Below are 24,902 nucleotides of genomic sequence, written 5' to 3' on the forward strand. Positions count from 1 at the left end.
ACATAGGACCTCTTTCCATTAAAATGTAGTGAAGAGGTTCAGATTTGGTTTTGTTTTGGCTTTTGGGGAGGTGTTTGTTTTGTTTTGTTTTGTTTTTTCTGATAATAATGACCATTAAAGCAGCAGGTAGGTCAAAACCAGCTCTTTTCTCTTCTCTCTTTCTTTGGGTAAGCAGCTCCTAATGGAAGGGTCATATTGATTTAGAATTGTGTTGGAAGGCTGTATGTCATGTTGAGTTAATGCAAAGTGAGTTTAGCTCTTTCAGCTGAGCTCGTATTTTATATAGTATTATGTATATAATATGTGATATGATATTCAAAATAAATGTATTTACATTGTTTGAGATCATCATCTGAGCCTGATCAGGAACTAGAAAAGTAAGGGTCTTTACAGGACAAGATCAGTACCACCAGTAAGACTTTTAGATCATTTTTATATACCATCTGCTGCAGATGTCCAGCCAGTCATATCCTCCACTCACTGTTTTTGAAAGACAAAGTCACATCTTTTTGTTTGAATTTTGATCTCTGGGCAAAAATACATTTGCAGTGAGATTTAATTAGTGTATGTTAAAAGACCAAAATTTTACTCTGAGATAATTTTTAAAATTTTTATAAAGAATTTTTCTAAGAAATATTACTCCTCAAAATAAGATTCATTGGAACTTGTTGTTTCCACAGGTTGTTACTTTCAGGGGAATAAGTAATCACATCTTACACAATTCCAGAATTATATAGGTTGGAAGTGACCTCTTGAGATGATCTAGTCCAACCCGCCTAACCCGCCTACTCAGCTAGAACACATTTTGAGGACCATATCCAGTGGTGTTTTGAATACTTCCAAGGATGGAGACTCTACAACCTCCTTGGCCAACCTGTGCCAGTGCTCTGTCATGCTCACAGTAAAAATCAGGTAGAATTTCATGCATTTCAGTTTGTGTCCACTGTCTCTTGTCCTGTCACTGGACACTACTGAGTCTGAGAGGAGTCTGGCTCTCTCTGCTTCATTCCCTCCTATCAGATGTTTACACACACTACTAAGATTTCCCATTGGACTTCTCCAAACTGAAGAGTTCCATCTCTCTCAGTCTTTCTTCCTACAAAAGATGCTCCAGTCACTTAAATTTCTTTGTGGCTCTGTGGTTCACTCTCAACCAACTCCATTATCTTTCTTGTACTGGGAAATTTTAATGAGATTATGATACCCAGTACAAGTAGAAGTAATGCAAACATTACACAAACACATTAGAACATGTTCTGAGGAAATTACCTCTCATAGCATTACAAAACCAGACACATATGAGATGCTCCTGACAAAGCAGGTAATTTTATGACACTATCTTACAATAAAAAAAATGGCTATTCAGCAGTTTTTAGAATTTTACAAAGAATGCAGGTTCTTTGCTTTTTTGTTGTTATTAGTCAGGTTTTGCCATTATTTTCTGAAGGTTTATCCTAATACGCAAGAGTAAATATGCAATCTTGCTTACAGGGAGAGAAAAATCTCTCAGAAAAGGCAACACAGAACTAAACTTTGCAAAACTTACATAACCAAAGTTGTATTCAGTCAGGCTTTTAAATGCTTATCATGCAGGTGCTGAACTTCCTCAAATCATACTTATCAGAAAAAGAGTTGAGGAAAGCCAAAATCTCATTGCATCAGCTCTGTGTAATTTTATAACATGCTAGAAAGATTCCCATTGGATTCCATGATCTCTGGATGAGGCTCAAATTCACAGACTTCTAATGTGATAATAATCTAAAAAAAGTAAGCTATACTTTAATTTTTGCAGTAACTTACCTTGTCTGCAACCCACTTCTTAGGATTTTCTTCTCGGAAGTGTTTATTTCCGTATGCTTCATGACCATATTTGCCTGACCTACAAATCAATGGGTCATACTTCTTATCTTTGTTATATGAAGAAAATGGCAGAAATCTGAAAATCAAGAATATTTTAAAATCAATTATGCTCTACTCTAGATGCAACACTATGACGTAACTCATAGATACCAGCGCTACAGGAGGTTCCTGCTGCTTTCAACTACATTCTTAATGTTCCCCATTGATATTAGAATCACAGTATCATAGAATCAACTAGGTTGGTAAAGACCTTTAAGATCATCAAATCCTACCATTACCCCAAGACCACCAAGAACACCACTAAAGCTTATCAGTGAGGGCCTCATCTACATGATTTGTGAACACTTTATTGTGAGAGGATTACTGCAGTTTCTCCTATAGCTGCTTCCAAATTAAATTTGGAGAAAAGAGATACAGACTTTCATTGGGATAAAATGAAGACTTTCTGTACAAACATGTAACTTCGTTCACTTGTACCTTAAACTAGATATGCATGATTTGATCATCTGTTAATCAAAGCTAAATGAACAGTACTGTCATTTAGCAGAATAGAAACTTAAATAAGTAGTACTGTTGACTTTCATGTATTGGCAGACCATAAAGCAATTATTTCTTCTGAATTCACAAATTGTGTACTAAATTCTCAAGCTATAATACTGTCCTAATTAGCAATCTTCTGGAATCTGATTCCTTCACCTTTGGTCATACTGATGGCAGAGTCCCTGCTTACATAGTGCCACTGAACAATGAAGCTCTAGCTACCTGCATTGGTCATGGAACAGCTTTTCAGATGGATGCCCCTAACTCTTAAGGACAACTGCAGGTTTTCTGGGTAGATTCCACAGCAAATGGTATGGAGGAAGGTGAAAAATCTCTTGTATGTATAGGATCTGCAAAAGACCCTACAAAGATGTCTTAGCTCCCCTGTCCTGGTTTGAGCAGCAGCAGTCAGTTTTCTCCTTCTTAGGAGCTAGTACAGTGCTGTGTTTTGATCTTTTGGCCTGGGAACAGTGCTGATAACGTGGATGTTTTCAGTTGCTGCTCGAATGTTTGGTCTGGCCAAGGACTTTGTGAGCCTCATGCTCTGCCAGGGAGGAGGGGAGGCTGGGAGGAAGCAGAGACAGGACACCTGACCCAAACTGACCAAAGAGGTATTCCATACCACAGCACGTCATGCCCAGGATGTAACTTGGAGTGACCCGGAAGGGTTGGGACTGGAGGGTTGGAGAAGGTATCGGTCGGTGCTTGGCTGGGGGGAGTGGGGGCGAGTTATTGGTCAGCTGGTGTTGAGGTGTTGTATTCTTTCCTCTTGTTATTTCCTTTATCATTATTATTATTGGTGGTAGCAGTAGTGATCTATGTTATACCTTAGTTACTAAACTGTTCTTATCTCAACCCGTGGGAGTTGCATTCTTTTTGATTCTCCTGTCCGTCCCTCCAGAAGCAGGGGGAGGGCAAGAAGGGGGGAGTGAGTGGACGAGGTTTGTGGTTGGGTTTAAACCACGACAGTTCTTTTTGGCGCCCAACGTGGGGCACGAAGGGTTGAGATAACGACGGAGATGATCAGATTAATAATCGTCACAGTGCTGATTTATTGGCTCTCAAAGTTGTTTCTCTTGCTCTCAGCGCTTCAGAATGTAGTACATTACATAGAGCCGGTATTCCCTGTGTTCGTGTTTATCAAGTGTGGGGCTTGGGCTAAGGTTTTTGTTTCACTGTACTTTATGGCAATGGCTTGTAATACGGGTGGGCTCCAGCAGCAGGGAGAGATGGACGTGGCCGTGGACTTGTACCCGGCCGTCCCGCTGCTCTTCACCGCCCTGGCCCTTGTCCTCGCCTCCGTCTTCGTGAGGCTGCGGGGAGCCGAGGGGGAGCGGCCCCGGGAGCCGGCGGCGGCCGAAGCGGCCCGGGAGAGCGGCCCCGGGGACCAGGCGGCGGCGGGAGCGGGGCACGAGGCCGGGAGGAAGGCGGCTGCTGAGCAGCGGGAGGAGGCGGCGAAGGAGCCGAGCCCAGCGGAGGAGCCGAGCCCCGCGGAGGAGCCGAGCCCAGCGGAGGAGCCGAGCCTCGTGGCGGCCGAGAGCGTCCCCCGGCAGCCGCCCGCCGAGCCGCAGGAGGATGCAGGAGCCCGGGCAGCATTTCCCAGCACGGCAGAGGAGGAAGAGCTGCACCCAGGGAAAGAGAAGCCGGTGGTGGGAGAGCCGGCAAGCACAGCAGCTGCACCAGCCCCAGGGACAAGTACAGCAGCGTCATTGGAGAGTTCTGAAGGGTTCGAATGGCCTGTGGGTACCCTTGGGACCTGCCTGCTGATTGTGATGGGGATCAGCATGTTGGCACACACACAGAGGGTGTTCTACCCACGGCCATTTTGTCTGATCTCAGAAGTCAAGCAGAGTCAGGTTTGCTTCTTGTCTGGGGTTAGACCACAATATGGGAGGACCAGGAGATCTTCCCCAAGGCTGGACAGCCATGAGTGGCAGGGTGTGTGGGACAGGATGAGCGAGTATCTGGTCCACTGGGCCCCTCCAGTGCTTTGGAAGCGTCGGAGATGGAAGGCAGCTCTATGGAGTCCCCAGCAACAAGCTGCAGAAACTGCTGAAGGGGACAGTGAATTATTTTGAGCCTGGTGGGCCCATGACACCTCAGGCCATCAGGGCAGAGATGCGACACAGAGATGGACTCATGATCGAGGGGTGGACTTAGCAATGGACACTATTGCCCAGGTTATTCATGAGTGTGAACACTGCACACAGACTCTCCTGCTCTGAGAGACTGTTACAAGAGATGGAGCCTGACATCATGGACCAGATGGACTCAGCAGCTTTATAGGTCCATGCACTAAGAAATGATCTTTTTCTCTGTGTATATGTAGATGTATATATATATGTAAGAGTGATGGCATATTGAAGATGTGGGATCTGAGCATGACGTGAATGGTATGGAATAAGGGGTGGATAATGTCCTGGTTTGAGCAGCAGCAGTCAGTTTTCTCCTTCTTAGGAGCTAGTACAGTGCTGTGTTTTGATCTTTTGGCCTGGGAACAGTGCTGATAACGTGGATGTTTTCAGTTGCTGCTCGAATGTTTGGTCTGGCCAAGGACTTTGTGAGCCTCATGCTCTGCCAGGGAGGAGGGGAGGCTGGGAGGAAGCAGAGACAGGACACCTGACCCAAACTGACCAAAGAGGTATTCCATACCACAGCACGTCATGCCCAGGATGTAACTTGGAGTGACCCGGAAGGGTTGGGACTGGAGGGTTGGAGAAGGTATCGGTCGGTGCTTGGCTGGGGGGAGTGGGGGCGAGTTATTGGTCAGCTGGTGTTGAGGTGTTGTATTCTTTCCTCTTGTTATTTCCTTTATCATTATTATTATTGGTGGTAGCAGTAGTGATCTATGTTATACCTTAGTTACTAAACTGTTCTTATCTCAACCCGTGGGAGTTGCATTCTTTTTGATTCTCCTGTCCGTCCCTCCAGAAGCAGGGGGAGGGCAAGAAGGGGGGAGTGAGTGGACGAGGTTTGTGGTTGGGTTTAAACCACGACACTCCCCCTATTTCAGTTTGCAAGAGCAAAAAAGTACATTTTTTAAAAAGTAAAACCTTGTTAATTAAGTTATAATTGCTGGTATTGTGAAAAAGCAACATGCATTCTTTATTCTGCAAGTGAAGGAAAAAATATTATACAGTAAAATTAGAAGTATATGCTTCAGAAGTTCAACACGTCACTCCAACTGCCATGACAACAGGTATAGTAAAGTAAAACCTTTTCCTAGTTGAAAGCTTTTCAGAATCTAGAATCCCTGTAAGAGTTAGACAGTCAAATGAGTTTTTGATAAGAGAGGTATTAAAATACCTTTCATCTCTCAGCTGATACAGACTCGGAAAATTATTTATTTGGACTAACTGATCCATCAGCAACTTTTTAAGTGTTTGTTTGCTTAAATTACATTTCTTTCTTTCCACTTTGTAAAAAGAAACAGATTTAGAATCTTGCCAGCTATATCAATTTAATCCATGAAGTACTGCAAACAAATGGCATATAAAGTTAGTGAAAGAAAAACACTGAGTTAGCAGACTTTTAAATTATACAAAGCTATGGTAGCATGTGTATACTCAGGGGAAATCACACTCTCACATAAGACAGATTATGGTACTTGCAATGCTCATTTGCACATGGGATGGACATTACACACACACAAAAATTAATGTGGCCCCAGTGTCCCAGAGAATACATTTAAGGTGCTGTGAGGTGGCTGCTCCACTTGCAGTTTTTATCACTTCTGAATTGCATTTTAATAGTACATTTTTCTTTTGTTCAGACATGAAAGAAAATTGGCTTTCTCAGGGGATTGGATAGCTGAGAAGACAAGGCTAGCCATTTAGGGATTTGCCCATGTATGCATAGAATGTAGTTGAGCCATTGTATTAACATGAATGCTATATCTGTAAAATTTATACACAAAATGGCAAAAAAAGTTTGAGAAAATTAAAAGATAAAGTAAATTATTATAGTTTTCTCTATACAACTTCCTACATAGAGGTTTTGATTTTACTGTGGATCAGTTAATCTTTGTCTTTGTGGCAAAAAAATGGTCACAGTAATCTATGTTTTACCACGATTCCAAACAAAGGTATACATACACTGTAGCACTTTAAGACACAACTAACACCATGTTCTATGTGTAGTTTAGCATAAATGTGATCTTCTGCATTATCTCCTCTAAGATCATTAAGTGGAGCATGTGCCATACAGCCTGGAGTGTATGTCTATGGCTTAGTAAAAGAAAAATTAAATCAATTATGAATTTCTGATGAAGAACATTGAACAATAAAAAATACTAAAATTGAAATAATTAAAATATAGTAGGGTATAATGGTATAAAGTAGCCTGAAGTAGAAACTTGCTTTCTTTAATCCTGTCTATAGTTCTGCTGTCAGAGCCAGGTGGGTAGATCATAATAGTGCTAACAATCTAACTACAAGAAAGGATCATATGCTTGCAAATTCACTGTCTGTTTAAAGCAACTAAGAATTCTCATTACTCTATGTGAATAAGTAATTAAAAAGAACATTAAAACAATTTTTTGTGTTAAGTAGGGTAACCAAATTAATGGGAGTCATACAAAAGTCATTACACCCCCACAACCAATAATAATAGTAAAAAGCAACAGCACTGCAAAACACTTCAGTAATGGTATTGTGTTCTGTAGCTCTATATATATACCTGACACAGCTTTTCCCCAAATTAATGACATTATATGCTCTGAATGTGACAGAAGAGAGTGATGGAAGGAGAAGAAAATTAAATCCAGACAATCGTATGATGCGCAAAACTTTAGACCTCAGTAATTTTTTCCTCATAAAACTCACTCTCAGGATTCTTACATCTGTGCTTCAGCCTTTCCTTGTGATTATAATGTAAATTCAGAAATCCTGAAAGGTTTTCAGTAAACATGACAGAGATAGTAGTAGCAGGATCAAAGAAGAATTAAATTCCATACTGGTGTTATATTATGCCATAGAACACAGCATAAGCTGAGTCTTTCCAAAAGTTGATGATTTAATGGGAACTGAACGAGAAATAAATTTAGAACTGAAAAATTATTTCATTTCACCCATGACAAAAGCTTGAATGAGAGATATGCCAAATAATACATTCAAGACGGGGGGAAAGAGCTGGAACTAAAAATGGGAAACTGCGTCAGGTTCTACAAACAGCAATATTACACATAGATAACCTGAGGGAGCACCATACCAAAGCTGGCAGAATCACCGGTAATAAAGGCCAGCTGCATGGTTGCCAAGACCACGCTATGTCGAACCTAATAAGCATAAAAAAGGTCTAGAAGCCTTGACATAGTAGCCAACCCTGGAGCTGACAGCTGCTAGTAGTGTGTATTTGAATTTTGAAAGATACTCTAGATATTTGTTGTTAACAAATATCTCTCCCTTCACTCATCCTATCCTGCACCTCCCTGCTACTATTAATTATGATTAATTTCACCTTTCTAATCCTTCTTTTCCCCACATTTTTACGCCCTCATGATCACAGAATCACAGAATCCCAAGGGTTGGAAGGGACCTCAAAAGATCATCTAGTCCAACCCCCCTGCAAGAGCAGGGTAACCTACAGTACATCACACAGGAACTTGTCCAGGCGGGCCTTGAATATCTCCAGTGTAGGAGACTCCACAACCCCCCTGGGCAACCTGTTCCAGTGCTCTGTCACCCTTACAGTAAAGAAGTTCTTCCTGATGTTAACGTGGAACTTCCTATGCTCCAGTTTACACCCATTGCCCCTTGTCCTATCACTGGATATCACTGAAAAAAGCCTAGCTCCATCATCCTGACATCCACCCTTTACATATTTGTAAAGATTGATGAGGTCACCCCTCAGTCTCCTCTTCTCCAAGCTAAAGAGACCCAGCTCCCTCAGCCTCTCCTCATAAGGGAGGTGTTCCACTCCCTTAATCATCTTTGTGGCTCTGCGCTGGACTCCTTCAAGCAATTCCCTGTCCTTCTTGAACTGAGGGGCCCAGAACTGGACACAATATTCCAGATGCGGCCTCACCAAGGCTGAGTAGAGGGGGAGGAGAACCTCTCTTGACCTACTAACCACACCCTTTCTAATGCACCCTAAGATGCCATTTGCCTTCTTGGCCACAAGAGCACATTGCTGGCTCATGGTCATCCTCCTATCCACCAGGACCCCAAGGTCCCTTTCCCCTTCGCTACTTTCCAGCAGGTCAACCCCCAACCTGTACTGGTACATGGGGTTGTTCTTCCCCAGATGCAAGACTCTACACTTGCCCTTGTTAAATTTCATCAAGTTTCTCCCCGCCCAACTCTCCAGCCTGTCCAGGTCTCGCTGAATGGCAGCACAGCCTTCTGGTGTGTCAGCCACTCCTCCCAGTTTTGTGTCATCAGCAAACTTGCTGATGGTGCACTCAGTTCCTTCATCCAGGTCATTGATGAAAATATTAAACAGCACCGGTCCCAGCACCGACCCCTGAGGGACTCCACTAGTCACAGACCTCCAGCTAGATTCTGCGCCATTGACCACAACTCTCTGCCTTCTTCCTTTCAACCAGTTCTCGATCCACCTCACTACTTGATCGTCAAGCCAACACTTCCTTAGCTTAAGCCCACACTTCCTTAGCTTATCTATGAGGATGCTGTGGGAGACAGTTTCAAATGCCTTACTGAAATCAAGAAAAACTACATCTACCGCTCTACCATCATCCCTCCACCTAGTCACTTCCTCATAGAAGGCTATAAGGTTGGTCATACATTACTTCCCCCTCATAAAACCATGTTGGCTGTTCTTAATGACCCCCTCATCCTTGATATGCCTAGTGATGGAGTCAAGAATAAGTTGTTCCATCACCTTTCCAGGGATGGAGGTAAGGCTGACCGGTCTATAATTACCCGGGTCCTCCTTCTTGCCCTTCTTATAGATTGGTGTGACCTTTGCCATCCGCCAATCCTCAGGCACCTCTCCCGTTTCCCACGACTTACCAAAGATGATGGAGAGTGGCCTAGCAATGACCTCCGCCAGCTCCCTCAGCACCCGTGGGTGCATTCCATCCGGACCCATCGATTTACAGATGTCCAGTTTGCATAGCTGATCCCTAACCCAATCCTCATCTACCAAAGCAAACTCCTTTGTCCTGACTCCTTCTGGGGCTATAGAAATCCGGGGCCCTCGGGGAGAGTCTGCAGGAGTAAAGACAGAGGCAAAGAAGGCATTCAGCACCTCTGCCTTCTTTATATCCTCTGTCTCCAGGGCACCCACTTCGTTCAGCAGTGGGCCTATATTGCCTCTTGTTTTAGTTTTATTTGCTATGTATTTGAAGAAGCCCTTTCTATTGTCTTTAACCCGACTAGCAAGATTGAGTTCCAAGGAGGCCTTAGCTGTCCTAATTGCCTCCCTACATCCTCTAACAACTGTCCTATATTCCTCCCAAGCAGCCAGCCCCTCCTTACATAATCCATAGATTCTCCTTTTCCACTTGAGTTTGCCCAGCAGCTCCTTGTTTAACCACGCCGGTCTCCTAGATCCCTTACTTGATTTCCTACTCATTGGGACGCTCCGATCCTGACCTTGGAAGAAGCGGTCCTTGAATGCTAACCAACTATCTTGAGCCCCTTTACCGCCTAGTATACTTTCCCATGAGACTTCCCTTAGCAGTTGACTGAAGAGGCCAAAGTTGGTCCTTCGGAAATCCAGAACTGTGGCTTTGCTAGGTATTCTATTCCTCCCACACAGGATCCTAAACTTCACCATCTCATGGTCACTGCAGCCTAGGCTGCCATTGACCGTCACCACTTCGACCAAACCCTCCTTGTTGGCGAGTACTAAATCTAGCAGCGCTGCTCTCCTAGTTGGTACGTCCACCATTTGCATTAAGAAATTATCATCAATGCACTCGAGGAACCTCCTAGACTGTGAATGACTGGCTGTGTGAGTCTTCCAGCAAATATCGGGGTAGTTAAAATCCCCCACGACGACTAAGGCATGTAGTCGCGAGGCTACTTCCAGTTGCCTGTAGAAAGCCTCATCAACTCCTTCGTCCTGATCAGGAGGTCTATAATAGACCCCCACAATCTGTCCTCCTGCATGCCTCACCTACCATTTCTTTCCTCCATTCTGTCTCTTTTATTGTACTATCTCTCACTATTGTTACAGGAGATGTAAGAAGCATTTTAGACACTGAAGACTTCCCAATTGGATTGACCAAGATAATAGAAGCAGCAGTAAGTACTGGGCTCTACCTATGACAATGTGAGAAGAGAAAGCAGCAGCACAAACAGGAAGGAGGATTTGTCAGGTCCATCATTTACTGCTGGGTGGCAACATCCCAGCGTATGATACTATGATACCAACGGGACACAGTTCAGAGGCATTAACCTGTTCTTGAATTTAAACACTGGCAAAAAAAGAGAGCAGTCCTTCAGCATGTTCTCTGGACTTGCCTACGAGGCAAAATCCTGTCTGTTTAGCAGGACAAACAGGCACTCCTGATAACAGAAATGCTTCAGACTTTACCCAGGGCTTCTGAGAAAGAACAGGCAGTAGATCTCCTGACAGACTACATGCTGCACTACCAGGACACAATAAGAAATATTAAAACCCCTGAACTAGAAGGAATATTCTGCTTATGTGGTTTTTCAAACTTTCATAATATTTGTACGTACTGTACAGTTTTGTAATTTAGTAGCAAAAATGATACCAAAATCTTAACTTTAGATGCGCAATAGTGGTGTCAAATTGTGCTTCTAGACAGTAGCAATTCAATTCCTTGTTGTGTTGATCTAATTCAAATAAAACCGTTTTACCTTATTTTGAAGAAGACCATGAACAATTAGCTTCAAACAAACTATACTTCTCTGTCAGAAAGCTGTCACTCTTTTATATTTTATTTTCTTTAAATAAAACAAGAAATTAATTTTAAGCTTTCAAATTTATGTTATACCTGAAGTAATTTCATCATCAAATCCAACAACATCTATCTTATCACTTAAACGAGTGCAGTAGTACAGCCACTATTTAATTCATAATGACTGCATATTAAAATCAAAATGTTATTCACAAAAATAAAGACAAAATATTTTGTTTAACTTATCTAGTCAGATTACCTTTAGTGCAGTATCTTGCCATAAGAAACTTATTTTGGGTACATTATTAAACATATTGTCCACAACACTATACTAACTGCATACTTTTTAATCAACTATCAATCACTTTTATCCTAACATCAGTAAATCTAAGTATCCTCTGGCTTTTGTGTTTCACTCCTGTCTGCAATAATGTAAAGTGACAAAGAAAAACATAGTTTAGTTCCTGCAGGAAATAGAAAAGCTCTTCTGCAGTAAATTCTGTAACTTCTTAATTATGCACAGACTTATTATCTGCATCCCCAGTGTTACAAAGTACCAGAACTTCATTAGAAAAATTAAGATGGAAAAATGAAGGCACTACTTTGTAAATTTCCAGTGGAAATTAGCTGGAAGAAGCAGAGGAATACTGGATCAAAAGAGGGTAATCATGCTTAACTGTGCCCTAGAGCACCCGCATGTATAATACAATTTGCACAGTAACTACCTCTCCTATTACTGCTTGTTTGGAGTATTCTGTGTTAATGGGGTTAGCTAATTTAGTATTTTAACTTAAAAAGACTCTGCTGATTAATAAATGTTGCACACTGTGCTAGTAATTAAAATAAATGGAAGAGTTACAAATAGAAGTTGAATTGTTAAGAAAACATTATCTGAAAATATATGATAATCCCTGTTTATCACAATACAATGACAGTCCGGAAAATATGCAAATTGCTGAAGTTGCAAAGCATATGAAGAAAGTTTTCAGACGTGTTATATTTGTATGACTTTAAAAGTAGAAGCCATTTTCACTACAGCTAAATCAGAAATACAGGAAAAGATCTTACAAACACAGAAATTTAAGGATTTTTTAAACTCTTAAATCTGATTGAAGTTCCCTGATTTTTAAATGTTATTACCATTAATACCAGCCAGCTCATAACACTGATGCTAAGTATAGAGCTTATTTAGATCACTAACTTCTCTATAAGTGCATCTTTTGTGTACAGCACTACAGAGCACAGAAACCCCCAACCTGGTTCTAAAGGAAAGCATTCTCCTGCAGTGTTCACAAAGCACATGAGAGACAGGGTGTACAAACATTGCACTCTGCTGCACACAAACTTGCCAGTGCGTTCAGGACTGGCTTGGCTATCTCCAGTGCAGCAACGAGCACAGACATAGCCAGAAGCTGAGATGACTTGCCTGATGTCACACCAGAAGACTACAGTAAATCAGGAAACCTCAGCCTTATACTACTGCTGGTTTATCCCTATTCTATCACCACATTGCAACTCATTCTGATGTACGCTGACTTTATAAAGATATTTAATTGTATACTTTGAAGCATGAGGCATGTTATGTGAGATGGATTTTAGCAAAGTTAATGAAAATAATTTACTTTTTTTTTTTAGTCCAGCGTGCAGCTGCATGCAACTGAATATGCAAATTTTCACGCTTAGTGATCTAAATCTGCTAGACCCAGCAGTTGGTGTCTCAAACTAGACACTAGTTTATTAAGTGGCTATCCCAAAGGAGTCCAATTGTCATTCGTACCGAAGCGGAGGGGGAAATCACTTCATTTGTATGAAAAATATCACAATAAGGCAGTAACAGCTTCAATTACATGAAAAAAAGGAATCATTCTTATTAGGGTAGATTACTCAGTTGCTCTATAGGAAATTCCAGCAGTTGCTTTAAGGAAGCACAACATTCTCTCTTGCTTTCATTTGTACTGCTTCTGCCTGTCACAAACTCTCCCATAGCTTTGTCAATTATTTCTGCATTATATCAGAAGCCATAACTTTATCAGAGCTTTAAACACTTAGAGAAAACATTTCTGCTTGAAAAAACCCTCATAATCAGAGGCAAGTGGGAATTCCAAATTTTGTTGGAAATGCAGGTATACACTGACAATTTGTCTATCTCAAAAGATATCACACAGTATTCAGAACTTCATCTTATGTAAACACAAGCTTTCCCAACAAATGCCACATACTTCTGCTGCTCATTCCCTCCTTATTTTCTAAAACAGAAGAATAATCAACATAGGAAGCACTACCAGGAAGAAATACAGTCCTAAAGTACACAATTACATAGAAAGAGACAGAATTTTTTTCAATGTATAATAGACACTGTTGAGGAAAAAAAGCTACTGCAGAATCTGAGTAACCCTTTGCAGACTTCTCCCTGGAGACCAGCATCCCACACAGAAGCTGCAGCATTACTAGAAAGCGTAAGTCTTGATGATGACCTGCAACTCTGTCATCACCTTTTCAAGGTTACAGATGTGATCCTTGCATGGTTGGTTGAAAATGAACCACAGACAGAATGATCACAGCCTGAAAATGTATAATACACTAGACATTTAGCATGCATGAAGCTGAGCATCACTGGTGTTAGGACATTGCTTCTGTGCATTAAGGGTGGCTCTAAATGCTTCCTTACCCATAAGGTAAGTAAAGACCCCATGTCAATTAATATCTAAGTTGGAGGCTTCAAATTTTAACTGTACAAGACCAAAGCTTCACAATTCACTCACTGAAGACAGCCAGCAAAATATTTATTACAAGATCTGACCTTCTGACACAGCTGGCACAGTAGTGTCTGGGGCAAACCTCATCAAATAAAGACTGGGCATTATAATTATGCTCTTAAATGAAGAACATCATCCATCTTCACTTTGAATGCATCAGTCAATAAACAAAAGAACACAAAGAGGAGTAGAAACCAGAAGTACATTTTTTACTTGTAACTTAACTCAGTTACAGTTTTCTTATCACAGGAATAGAAGGTACTACATCTCATTTTTTGCACCAAATATAAAGAATAACACTGCCTAAGTGTGGAAAAGAAGCCAAACAAAGATTTTTTTTCTTTCTATTTAAAGTTAATATTAACTCAGGAAAATGATCCAACAATAAAACTAGAAAAGCCAAACCATGCAAACAAAATTGATTCTGGCATTTTTAAGTACTAGTCCTAACACATAGCAACATGGCGCTGATGGAAAAGTTTGAAACAGATCAAACATAGTAAAGCATTGTCTTCCAGTGAATCAGTGGTTCACAAGCTGCTCATGAGGAAAAGTGATTCCTTTTTCTCCTGAATTCTGGTATAAAAGTGCCAGAGGATTGCCAAGAGCAGTGAATTCAAGGGAAAAATTGACAAAACACCAATTTTTTCTATGTAATGACAAACCCAGTACAAGTGACTTAACAGGCCTTTATTATGAGCGGACAAGAGAGTTCCATCTTGAAGAGAAAAGAACTGGAAATATTTTGTCAATAGCCTTAAATCTTTTGGGTTAGAAGCTTTAAATCTTTTGCCATCAATTATGTCTGTATTTGGGATCATATGGAAAAGAACTGGTCTGCCTGACACTATTACAGATGCTATGGCTTAGGAAACCAAACTGCTTCAAAGATGAATACAGTTTTATAAATGATTACATGTTCTAACATGTGCAACATATGCTCCTGCCCCTTCCAAGTGAGCTTTGTTAACCTCCTGGGAGAGAAAGCAAGTCTCTTTGGCATGCAACACCATTTTTCCCTCACGTAATCTGTTAACTCACTGAATACGAAGACCAAACAGTATTTTTAACATGGCAAGGTGCATGTGGTAAAACAGAATTTGCATTTGTTTTCTTATTTGCCATGAGACCCATCTGTTGCATCCCATATTATTATTACTATTACAAGTTCTTCTATAGATTCATAGATATGGATGGCACATGGCATGCAATTACAAGATAGGGTCTCTACCCTGAGCAGTTTATAATCGAAGGACACAGAATTTAGAAGGATGTTCATAGAATGTATGCTAGTAAGCTGTCAGGTTCGACATTTCATTTTGTCAGGCATGAAAGGTTCCTGAAAGCAACAGAATAAAGAAAACATTCTCATAACAATATAAGAAAAAACAAAGAACTTACTCTTTGTCATGTATACACTTTCCCCAGTCCTCCCTTTTCATTTCCTCTCTGGCCTTGTCCAGTGGTGAATCGATGAATGCTGCCATGTGCAAGGTTGGCTCCAAAGGCTTGTGGCGCTGCCAAAATACTTCAGCAGTATCACGGAAAGGCCCCTGAAAGATATAGCATAACGTAAGTGGTTTATTGTGGGGTTACTGTTCTTTTCTTTGCTTCTTTTATTCATGACATATCAATGATGAAAGAAAGAGGACACAGAATATCTGGGAAGTGTAGCAAGACTTTTCCTCCAAAATAACTAAAGCAGTTCATTTTGATAGAGGGTTAAAGATAACACAAAGGTTGATAACATGTTCTAAAGCTCCAAAGAGAAATGTGCCCTCCAGCTTTATTTAGCTACTAATAAATATTTATTATTTTAAACTAAGAAATTGTTAGAACTGATGACAAAAACTTAGCTTTTCCTTAGAAAAAATATATTGGTGAAATGAAATCTGATACACAAGTATTAACTGTATCTAGATTCTGTTTAAGTAGAAAGCTGAAGTCTTTTCCTTTTGATAGGATAATGTTTCACCTTAAAGAACATGCTCTTTTCAATTGAACTATAAAGCTATCTGGAAGGTAACTTAATACATAACTTAAGATATAGTTCTTCTAATACAATTCAAACTACTGACTTAAATAATATAGGCATATAGCCTATTTTTGAAATGTCTAATTCCACATTAATTTCACTATTCTTTAAAAACAAAAAGCAAGCTTGTAATTCTTTCACAAATCTCTATATATACTAATTCTTTTTTTACCTAATATATTGTTTAATAACTGATCATATCAGCGTTTACCATTTTACAACACAGTTAAATAGCAGCAAGAAGCCCTTTCCTGTGCTGTCAAAGTGACATATCCTATGTTTTGCTTTTAATACTAACCAGTGAGAACTTACCTGAAGTATAATTAGTGCTATATAATGCTCAGGACAATTTAGTGGCAATTTTGGATTTAGAAGTGTTGCTAATGAATTTTTACTTTATTTTCATCATTGTTGATCCTGCAATGAACTAGTGAAACCTTCTGAAACTATGAACAGACAAAGACTCCTAATCACACCCTTTATTTTTAAAGATATCCTTCTTTAAATAGGTTATCACTAACAAGTCACAGCTGGAGTTACTGCAAGCACTGAGTGAAGACTGTGGGGCTAATAAAAAGAAATGATTCACGCCTCATTTATGTTCACTTATGTTTTACATTAATAGAAACCAATAATAGGAACCAGTTACCATAAAAGTCATGGACCGTAAATAACACAAATGGCAAATAAGTATTATCTAGTACTTTTCACAGCTGGACAGGAGGGTTGCTATATTTGAAAGTAGTTAATGGATTTCTATTAGAACTTTACTTTTTAAAGGCACAGCACCATGGTCTGGAAGTCACTTTAAAGGTCCTAGTAAGCACATAAGCATAATATTTATACTTCTTGCCGAGATTTTCTTGCTTCTATATTCTGAGTAAAAATACATGCTAATTTAATATGACCACAAGAACTCTTTAAAAACAGAATGAAAAGTGTTATCACCTGTGAAAGAATAATCAATACTAGAACTATTAACACTAGTAAGCAATGTTCTAGTAATACATAATCTGATGATCAAGTTGTAAAAATAGTGTAAAATTGAACACAGAAAATGAGTACTCTTTATTGCAAGATATTTGTGCCAAGTGGGTATGTAAAGGAAATAAGAATGAAATGTACTACTATCAAATAGTCTTTCATATTATTGTATTTCTTCTCCATTGTAAAATATTGTCTTGTATTCCACCCGCATAGGGCCAAAGCAGATATCTAGGCAAAGGAGTTATTCCACCTTTAATTTCTAAGACCTTCTAACTCTTTCTCAATCCATAGTTCAAAGGAAATTACTAGAGAGGAGGAGGAAAAGAGTGCAGTTAAGCAAAGGTCTCTCAAGCAAGTCTGTGTCATCACCAGAAACTATATACTCATTTAGAAACAGAACAGAAACATAGAAATTACATATTTTTCACTGTCTCGTCCCAGCACGCCCTCAAAAAATCTCCTCAAAATGGCAATGTGCTTTCTGTTATTAATGCCTTTTATTGAGCAAATGACTAATTTTAGCATTATCGGTGTTTCCATCAAACTAATTATAGTTAACTCATAACTCAGTAATAAAAATGATACATCTAACTGATGTATATTAAAACTTTTATTTTAAATACACTATCTTACACACAGAGAGCTTATGTATAAAATGCTAAATAACTTATTTCCCAAAGAGAAAGGTGAAAAATAGTTAATTTTTATTGTTTTTGACATTCTCATAGAAAATATTGAACCCTATAGGTAATACAAATTTTAGATATCTGCAGTAAAATAACAAGTGAGTCACAGTGGGCTGGATACATGTTAGAAAAAGAAGCTTGGTGTGCAGAAGTGTTACCGCAGAGAACTAGGACACAAGTATATCTAGTAATTAAATTTCTTATTGTCACACCAGACAACTTTCAGGATGATGTGTTCTGATGGGTTTTCATTTCCAGCTGTTTCATCAGCTCAAACCAGTGTCCTTTCTTAGACACACAACCCTAAATTGTCCAAGTGTTGTGTAGGGATTTAGCCGTGTGACTCCCATTAACATCAATAAGAGTCGCGCAGCTAAATCCACACTCTGTGCTTTGAAAATTTACCCCACAGTGTACATCCCAGGGTGCGGAAAGGATTAAAGTATTATATAGTAAATTCCCTCTTTGAGGTGCAGAAAATAAACAGAACTCTTCTGGTTTGTTCTAAAAGGCTATCTGTGCACGACTGCTGTGCATGCGTCTGAACTTAGAAAGGTCTGAAAAATATTCCAAACACAAGCAGAAGCTTGTAAGATACTTTATATACAGTTTTACAATGGAAAACCTTGAGTTCCCTTTTTTTTTAAAAGCATGATTCCTTTACCATGTCCACTAGGCAAAATCTTGCCCTCTATCCTAAGAGACAGGGCATTCAGTCGTATCGTGCTGAAGGACTGTCATAGCCCCTTTGGTCCCAGAAGGTAAAGATATAACATCATATTTGTCTCAACCCCAAACTCCCTAATCACTCAAACTGTTGGTGGGCTCACACTTTGTCTCAATTCTACTGTAAGCTGAGCTCATTCGATGAGGAAGCTCATGCAGTCAAGGAGAACATGAGGGAAGAACAAAGGGAACTGCTCTGAAGTTGATCTTTAATGTCATAAGTAGAGTGGATCTTCAGTCAAAGTTACTGAGAAGGACATATTTAGAAGTGTTGTCTTTCTAAGCAAAATAGAGGTTCTGAAGACGTTGCCATTCAAAGTCAAACAGGCACTAAAAGTGTACGTGTGTGGTAAGTAGAAAGTTCAGTAGATAGGACAAATGAGAAATTCTTCAGAATAGTGGGAAAGAGAATATTTCTATCTCAAAAGTGACTTCATCAGGCATTTACTGGCAAAAGCTACATGCCATTGTATTATCACCAAGTGAGGAACATAAAGGTTTCAAAAGTCTGTCTGCTGAGAATATTTGGCATATTTCCAGCAGGTTTTGATAATCAGGTGGCAAAAGCTGTTTTGGCATCTTGTGGGCTATTCGTGCTGATGAGTTATCTCAGAGATCTCCATTACTTTATAGAAGAGAAACAAAGCTATCTGCAGCATGTGTTGACAGGAGCTGAAATAAAAATTGAAACCATGACAGCTAAGAGTAGGAGCAGGGCAACTTTGCTCTGTTGCAGACTAAAATGTAGAAATGTATGTAATTAAAGCTGACACACAACTAGTGGACACAAAAGAGCAGGAATGAAAAGAGATGGGGAGGATGTCTCCTAGCTTTCGTATGGAAAACAATTGCAAAATGAGGAAAAAGTTATCTTAACTGTTTAATTTATCCTATTATTTTTCATTTATCCTATTTTTATTGATTTAAAATTGGAAATTTAGACTCCTACCTCTAATGAATCATAGTATTGATATGAAATCATATCAGATCTTCCCTTTTAAATATCGGAAATTACATTTTTTCCCCAAAGGACAAAAGTATAAGGAATCATGTATCCCTGTTTTCACAAATCACCTAGATTTCTTTTTCTTTAAGACAAATCTGTTTCAAAGACTATATCCTGAACGTAAGCACTAGATCTATGTAAAAAAACTCAAATCCAGAAAAGGCATTGTCGGACTCGATGATCTGAGATATTCTATGGTTATCTATGATAAAAGATATCAACAAAAGCAGCCTCAGAGACACTGAAAAATATTACCTGAGGTTTCTGTCTACTGATAGCTGGCAAGGGCTGTCCTGTGGAGAAAGCTGGAGGCCTTTTACAAGTTGGCCAGTCGTAGAGGTCAGAGGTAAAAGGACTCTTTGTTTGCTGCTGTCTGTGGCTCAATGGCTTTGACTTCCGTAGCAGCAGCTCCATTGGATCTGGGGATTTTCTGAAAGGTGAATTGTAGATGCCTGGAATCTGAGCAGAAAATGGGAATATCTTTGACTTCAACTAACTTAGAACTCACACTTGCATTTATTCTACAAATCAAACCAATTTAAAACCCCCCTATATTATAAACAGTTCTAAACAGTCTTTTTGACAACTACTGATTTGGGATAGATTTATAGTGCAAATAAATCTCTGCATTACAAAAGAGGTTAAATAGGATAATGTAATGTAATCTGGGTTTCAGTCCTTCAAATGGGGGTAACTTTCATTTTCTGCAATAGCTTCCTCTATCTCAAACTCATGTTTTCTTTCTGTCACATTCAATCTTCAGCCTTCCACAGCAACAGTCAAACAAACACGCCAGTTTTCCATTATAAAAAAAAACCAAGTGTACAAATTTGCATCTAGTTTTAAAGGCAAACCATTATAGTTGTTGTGTACTTTAAAGTTCCTATACGCAACAAGAACAAAAATATATTTATTATTTCCAAACACATACTTAAAAGAGTAAAATAAATACCTATGCAAAGGAACATAACTCTTGTCCTTTTAAACTCTGTGATGGCTGACTCACAAGGGGGACCAAGACTTTACTTTTTAAAAAGTAAAAATGAGTCATTAGTTAAGGGAAAATACAAGAAAACTTATGGAATATCAACAGCAAATAATTGCTTTTTTCCAACAAAACGTTTACATAAAATTCCTTTCACTGTTCAAATATATTCAGTTTTAACGGTATACAACCCGTGAAAAACAAGAATGTGGAATAAAAATTTCTGAATTGTGACTTAAGCTAAAAGATTCATTCTTCACTGAATTTGATATTTTATTTTTCTGAATACATTATTAAATGCATCACCAGTGTGACCTAATATAACAGTTACTAATACAAAGCATACAGTTCAAATACTGAACTAGTAATCTATGTCATTAACAGTCTGTGACTATCTAGCAAGTTATTTGATAGACTGTTCCCAAATCATTTGACTGTTCCCAAATCATTCCTATAAATGTAGGGATTTTCTATTTGTATATAAACAAGTCTCAAATAGACATATGTGAGTGTACAGAACTAATTATGAACTGTTAAATGTGAGAATTCTTACACCGTATTGCACAAAGACACTAAATCTCCTATAAAACAGATCACATATACTTAAAATACACCTGGCAAAAATTAAAGATACTGAGTTGATTTAAGAATATTTTCTATAACAGTATACTCATAATATTCTTAAGACTTTCAAAGTAGATTTGCTCAGTTAAAATATATACTCCTTTGCTTTTATCATAGCTTTAATTGCTAAGATGTATTGAATAAAAATAGTACGAAAAGAAATCAGTTCTGAGATGTGGGGAAAGGTAAGGAAAAGACTAAATGTCAAAAATCTTCCATTTCTCCTTTGAAAAACTACTGAGGACCCATGAGAAAACTAAACAGAGCTTCACCCTCCTCATAAAGTATTAATCTCTTGGGGCTGGGACAACTGAACACTCCCCAATTAGCTCTAATGCATTTTTCATTAACATATCCTACTGGGAAGTTCCAGTTTCTTCTGACCAAACAGTTAAATAAGGCTGATAAAAAACATACTGTTTAATGTGGACAAAAAAATTCTGAGATGGTAGCTTATTCAAAATATTGTTGGGCTATTCAAAATTTTATGGGCTATATTCTTGAACTCCCTAAGTGATCTGGCCCTAATGACATTTTATTTTGGCCCTCTGTTACATGTCCCCCTCTTAGTGCAAACCCTATGAACTATTCCTCTACACTAACAGACTAAATGTGCAATGGGAAAGAGGACATGAATAGAGAGAAGTGGTAGAAATGTGTATGCCAAACAACCACTGGTTGTTCCTTTGGCTCTTCAGGATGTGTCCTGGGTTCACCAGTAGCCGTTTTTCTCCTTCTTAGTAGCTGGTGCAAGCTCTATGTTTTGACTTCCAGCCTGGGAACAGAGCTGATAACACCGATTGTTTTTAACTGTTGCTAAGAAATGTTTATTCTGGCCAAGGACTTTCTGAGCCTCATGCTCTGCCAGGGACGTAGGGGAGGCCGGGAGGAAGCAGAGACAGGACACCTGACCCAAGCTAGCCAAAGAGGTATTCCATACCACAGCACGTCATGCCCAGGGAGGTAACCGGGAGTTACCCGGAAGGGCACGCGCTCTCTTTGGGGGGGGTCGAACTCGTTCGGCGGTGGTATCGTATTCTCTTCTCTTGTTGTTTTCTCTTATCGTTATTATCATTGGTGGTAGCAGCAGTGATTTGTGTTATACCTTAGTTACTGGGCTGTTCTTATCTCAACCCATGGGAGTTACATTCTCCTCCCCATCCCTCCAGGAGCAGGGAGGGGTGGGACGGGGCAGGGGGAGGAGAGAAAGAGGGAGGAAAAAAAAAAAAAGGGGGGGGGGGGAGAGGGGGAGTGAGTGAACGAGCTTTGTGGTTAGGTTTAAACCATGACAGGATGCCACACTAAAATGGCAGGGATCCACGCTCCAAACAGCTAGCAAGAAGGATCCCTGGAGTAAATATGAAATTACAGCTCCATCTTTATGATTTGTTAAATACAGCTGCATCCTTAAAGTTTGGTTCTAGAAGTCTGGCTCTTACTCTCATAAACATCTCCTAAAGTTACAGATTCTCATAATGTTATTATTTTGTACTATTTCATACATTGTCCTATTGCAATTTTCTTATCAGCCCAGTACATTTTTGCTCATGAACACTCGCTGACCTCTAAGTGCTACATACACACAAGTTCCATATGTTGTCTCAGGCTTTATTGCACTGTTCCACAATTACTGAATGCATTTACACTATATACTTGTTACACATGTTCTCTCAAATATAAAATGCCACAGTAAAGCTCTCCCATACAAATTAGATTCCATGCTAGAGATACACAAACCATCTCTATGCCATGGTCATTATGGCTCTTCACTCATTAGTCCTACCATGGTCATCAGATCTGCTTACTTTCAGACCAATTAAATTTTGCCTTCACTCTGTTAAGGACAGTAAAATAGAAAAGTGATTGTTCATTACTATCTTTTTTCACATTTCACTGAACTGCTCATAGAATTTTACTTCATCTTTCTACCCATTCTTACGCCGTCAATATTCAGCTGTTGTATCCTACCTAATGTACAGACTGTGTTCTAACCATGCCATGAGTCTTCAGAGGTCCCCAGCTAGGGAGAGCTACTGTTCTCTCACAGTACAATCCAAAGAGCAAACTGGGAAGGAAATTTTGACCCCCCAAGACCATAAGATCATTTCAACCTACACAGCACAGGTTTGGTTTTTGGTTTTTGTTTCTCCATGATAGAAGAGTAGAATATCTTAAAGAATTTAACTGATTTTCCTCTGAAGAATTACAGGCAAGAATAACTTTAAAGCCATGTGCTGGCTGGGTTCTAGGAAACAGCATTGCCTCTGTTAGTCATATTTAGAGCAAGTATAAATGGCTCCAGGAGCATAATGGCTTTCTGAAACTGTATTTTGCAATCTATATTGAGATACTATGTATATTTTACTTGATGTTTCTTTTGTTTAAATGTTCAGCAGTAAAAAAAAATATAGCTCATACAGGGTTCAGACACTGAAATGCTACTGAATATCTGAAGGCGTGCAAATACAATTGGTTTTTAGCACTTTTAATGAAATCAAAATTAGCCATAATAGCTGTGGAATCCATTGAAGTAGTGTCTTTTGAATTATTGCTGAAAAGGTGTCTTAACAAAGAGCCACCTTTTATTGTTCTTGTTTTTACATACTCTCAGGTTAAAAAAGTACAGATAGTGTACCAATTATGAAAATGGATTTGGAGTTTTAGTGAGGCCAGTTGGACAGTTTGAAAGTTGTTGCTTCTGCTACAGCTGAAACTCTTTGTAAGATCTGGGTCAATATTGATTATGAAGTGCATTTTTAAATAATAATTTTCAAGCAACACTTGTTAATTACTTTACTTTTTAATTATATACATTGAAGTATTCAATCAGACAGATAGCAGAGCAATCAGCAGAGTTAGTATCCAGATAGATAAAATTAATGCTAATTTACTCAAAATTCCCCAAGGTTTGTGGCAAGGTTTTAGGCCTAGATTTAAAATTGGCAAAGTTTGGTAGGAAAGACAAGGGGATGAGCTTGCTTTTACTTCCCAGTTCAGACCAATCTCTGGCAAACTGCTTCCATTCATTTTTAAACATCTTGTCAAATCAGAGTCTTATTTTTGTAATATCTTGCACATGTGCTGTGTGCTGACGAATGCCCTATTCACTCTATCTTCTGCAGAGAGCTGGCAGTCTGCAGATATCTGAGAATCTGGAGGATCAAAGCCTTTGGTACTTAATAAATTTGCTTATCTTCTTGAGACCAGTACAATGTCTTAAAAGCGTTACTTCATCTTTTCCCTACTTTAACACAATATTCTCTGAACTACAAAACCATTGTAGTTAATGCTGCTTTTTCAATGGTAGCAAAGTATCTGTCTTGAGATATTACTATCATACTATTCCCACTATTTTTAATACAAATCCCACTATTTTCTCCACCTTTCATCTGTAAGAAAATATGTTATCCTCCAAAATACTATAATAGATTACAGAAAGCAACTTGTCTGCAGGGAGAATGACACATTTTTCTGTACCCATGTTCTTTACAACTAAGAAGGGACTTTGTCAAAGCCAGGTTTCTGGGACTTCCCTTCCAGTGTGCTGGATTTGGCTGGGCTAGAGTTAATTTTCTTCATAGTACCTGTGTATTAGATTTGTGCTGGAAACAGTGGTGACAACACAGGGATGTTTTCGTTATTGCTGAATGGTGCTTACACAGAGTCAAGGCCTTTCCTACCTCTCACACCACCCCACGAGTGAGTTGGCTGAGGATGCACAAGAAGTTGGGAGGGCACACAGCCAGGACAGCTGACCCCAACTGACCCAGGGGATATCACATGAACATGGTATGTTCAGCATATAAAGCTGGGGGAACAAAAAGGAAGGGGGGACATTCACAGTGATGGTGTTGTCTTCCCATG

The 24,902-nt window shown here is 39.3% G+C and overlaps 1 protein-coding gene across 4 annotated transcripts in view; it reads right to left on the reverse strand.

Annotated features, from left to right (window-relative positions):
- The window catches only part of SPATA17 (spermatogenesis associated 17), a 132,415-nt gene that overhangs the window by 61,809 nt on the left and 45,704 nt on the right, over positions 1–24,902 (reverse strand). For all 4 annotated transcript variants that reach the window (XM_065679866.1, XM_065679867.1, XM_065679865.1 and 1 more), the window contains exons 7-9: positions 19,685–19,888; positions 15,391–15,542; positions 1,801–1,936 (exon numbers count right to left, since the gene is read on the reverse strand). In XM_065679866.1, coding sequence (XP_065535938.1) covers positions 1,801–1,936; positions 15,391–15,542; positions 19,685–19,888 — 492 coding nt within the window. The remainder of the gene's footprint in view (positions 1–1,800; positions 1,937–15,390; positions 15,543–19,684; positions 19,889–24,902) is intronic.

Source organism: Lathamus discolor, chromosome 5, assembly GCF_037157495.1.
Source record: "Lathamus discolor isolate bLatDis1 chromosome 5, bLatDis1.hap1, whole genome shotgun sequence".
Classification (NCBI taxonomy): domain Eukaryota; kingdom Metazoa; phylum Chordata; class Aves; order Psittaciformes; family Psittacidae; genus Lathamus; species Lathamus discolor.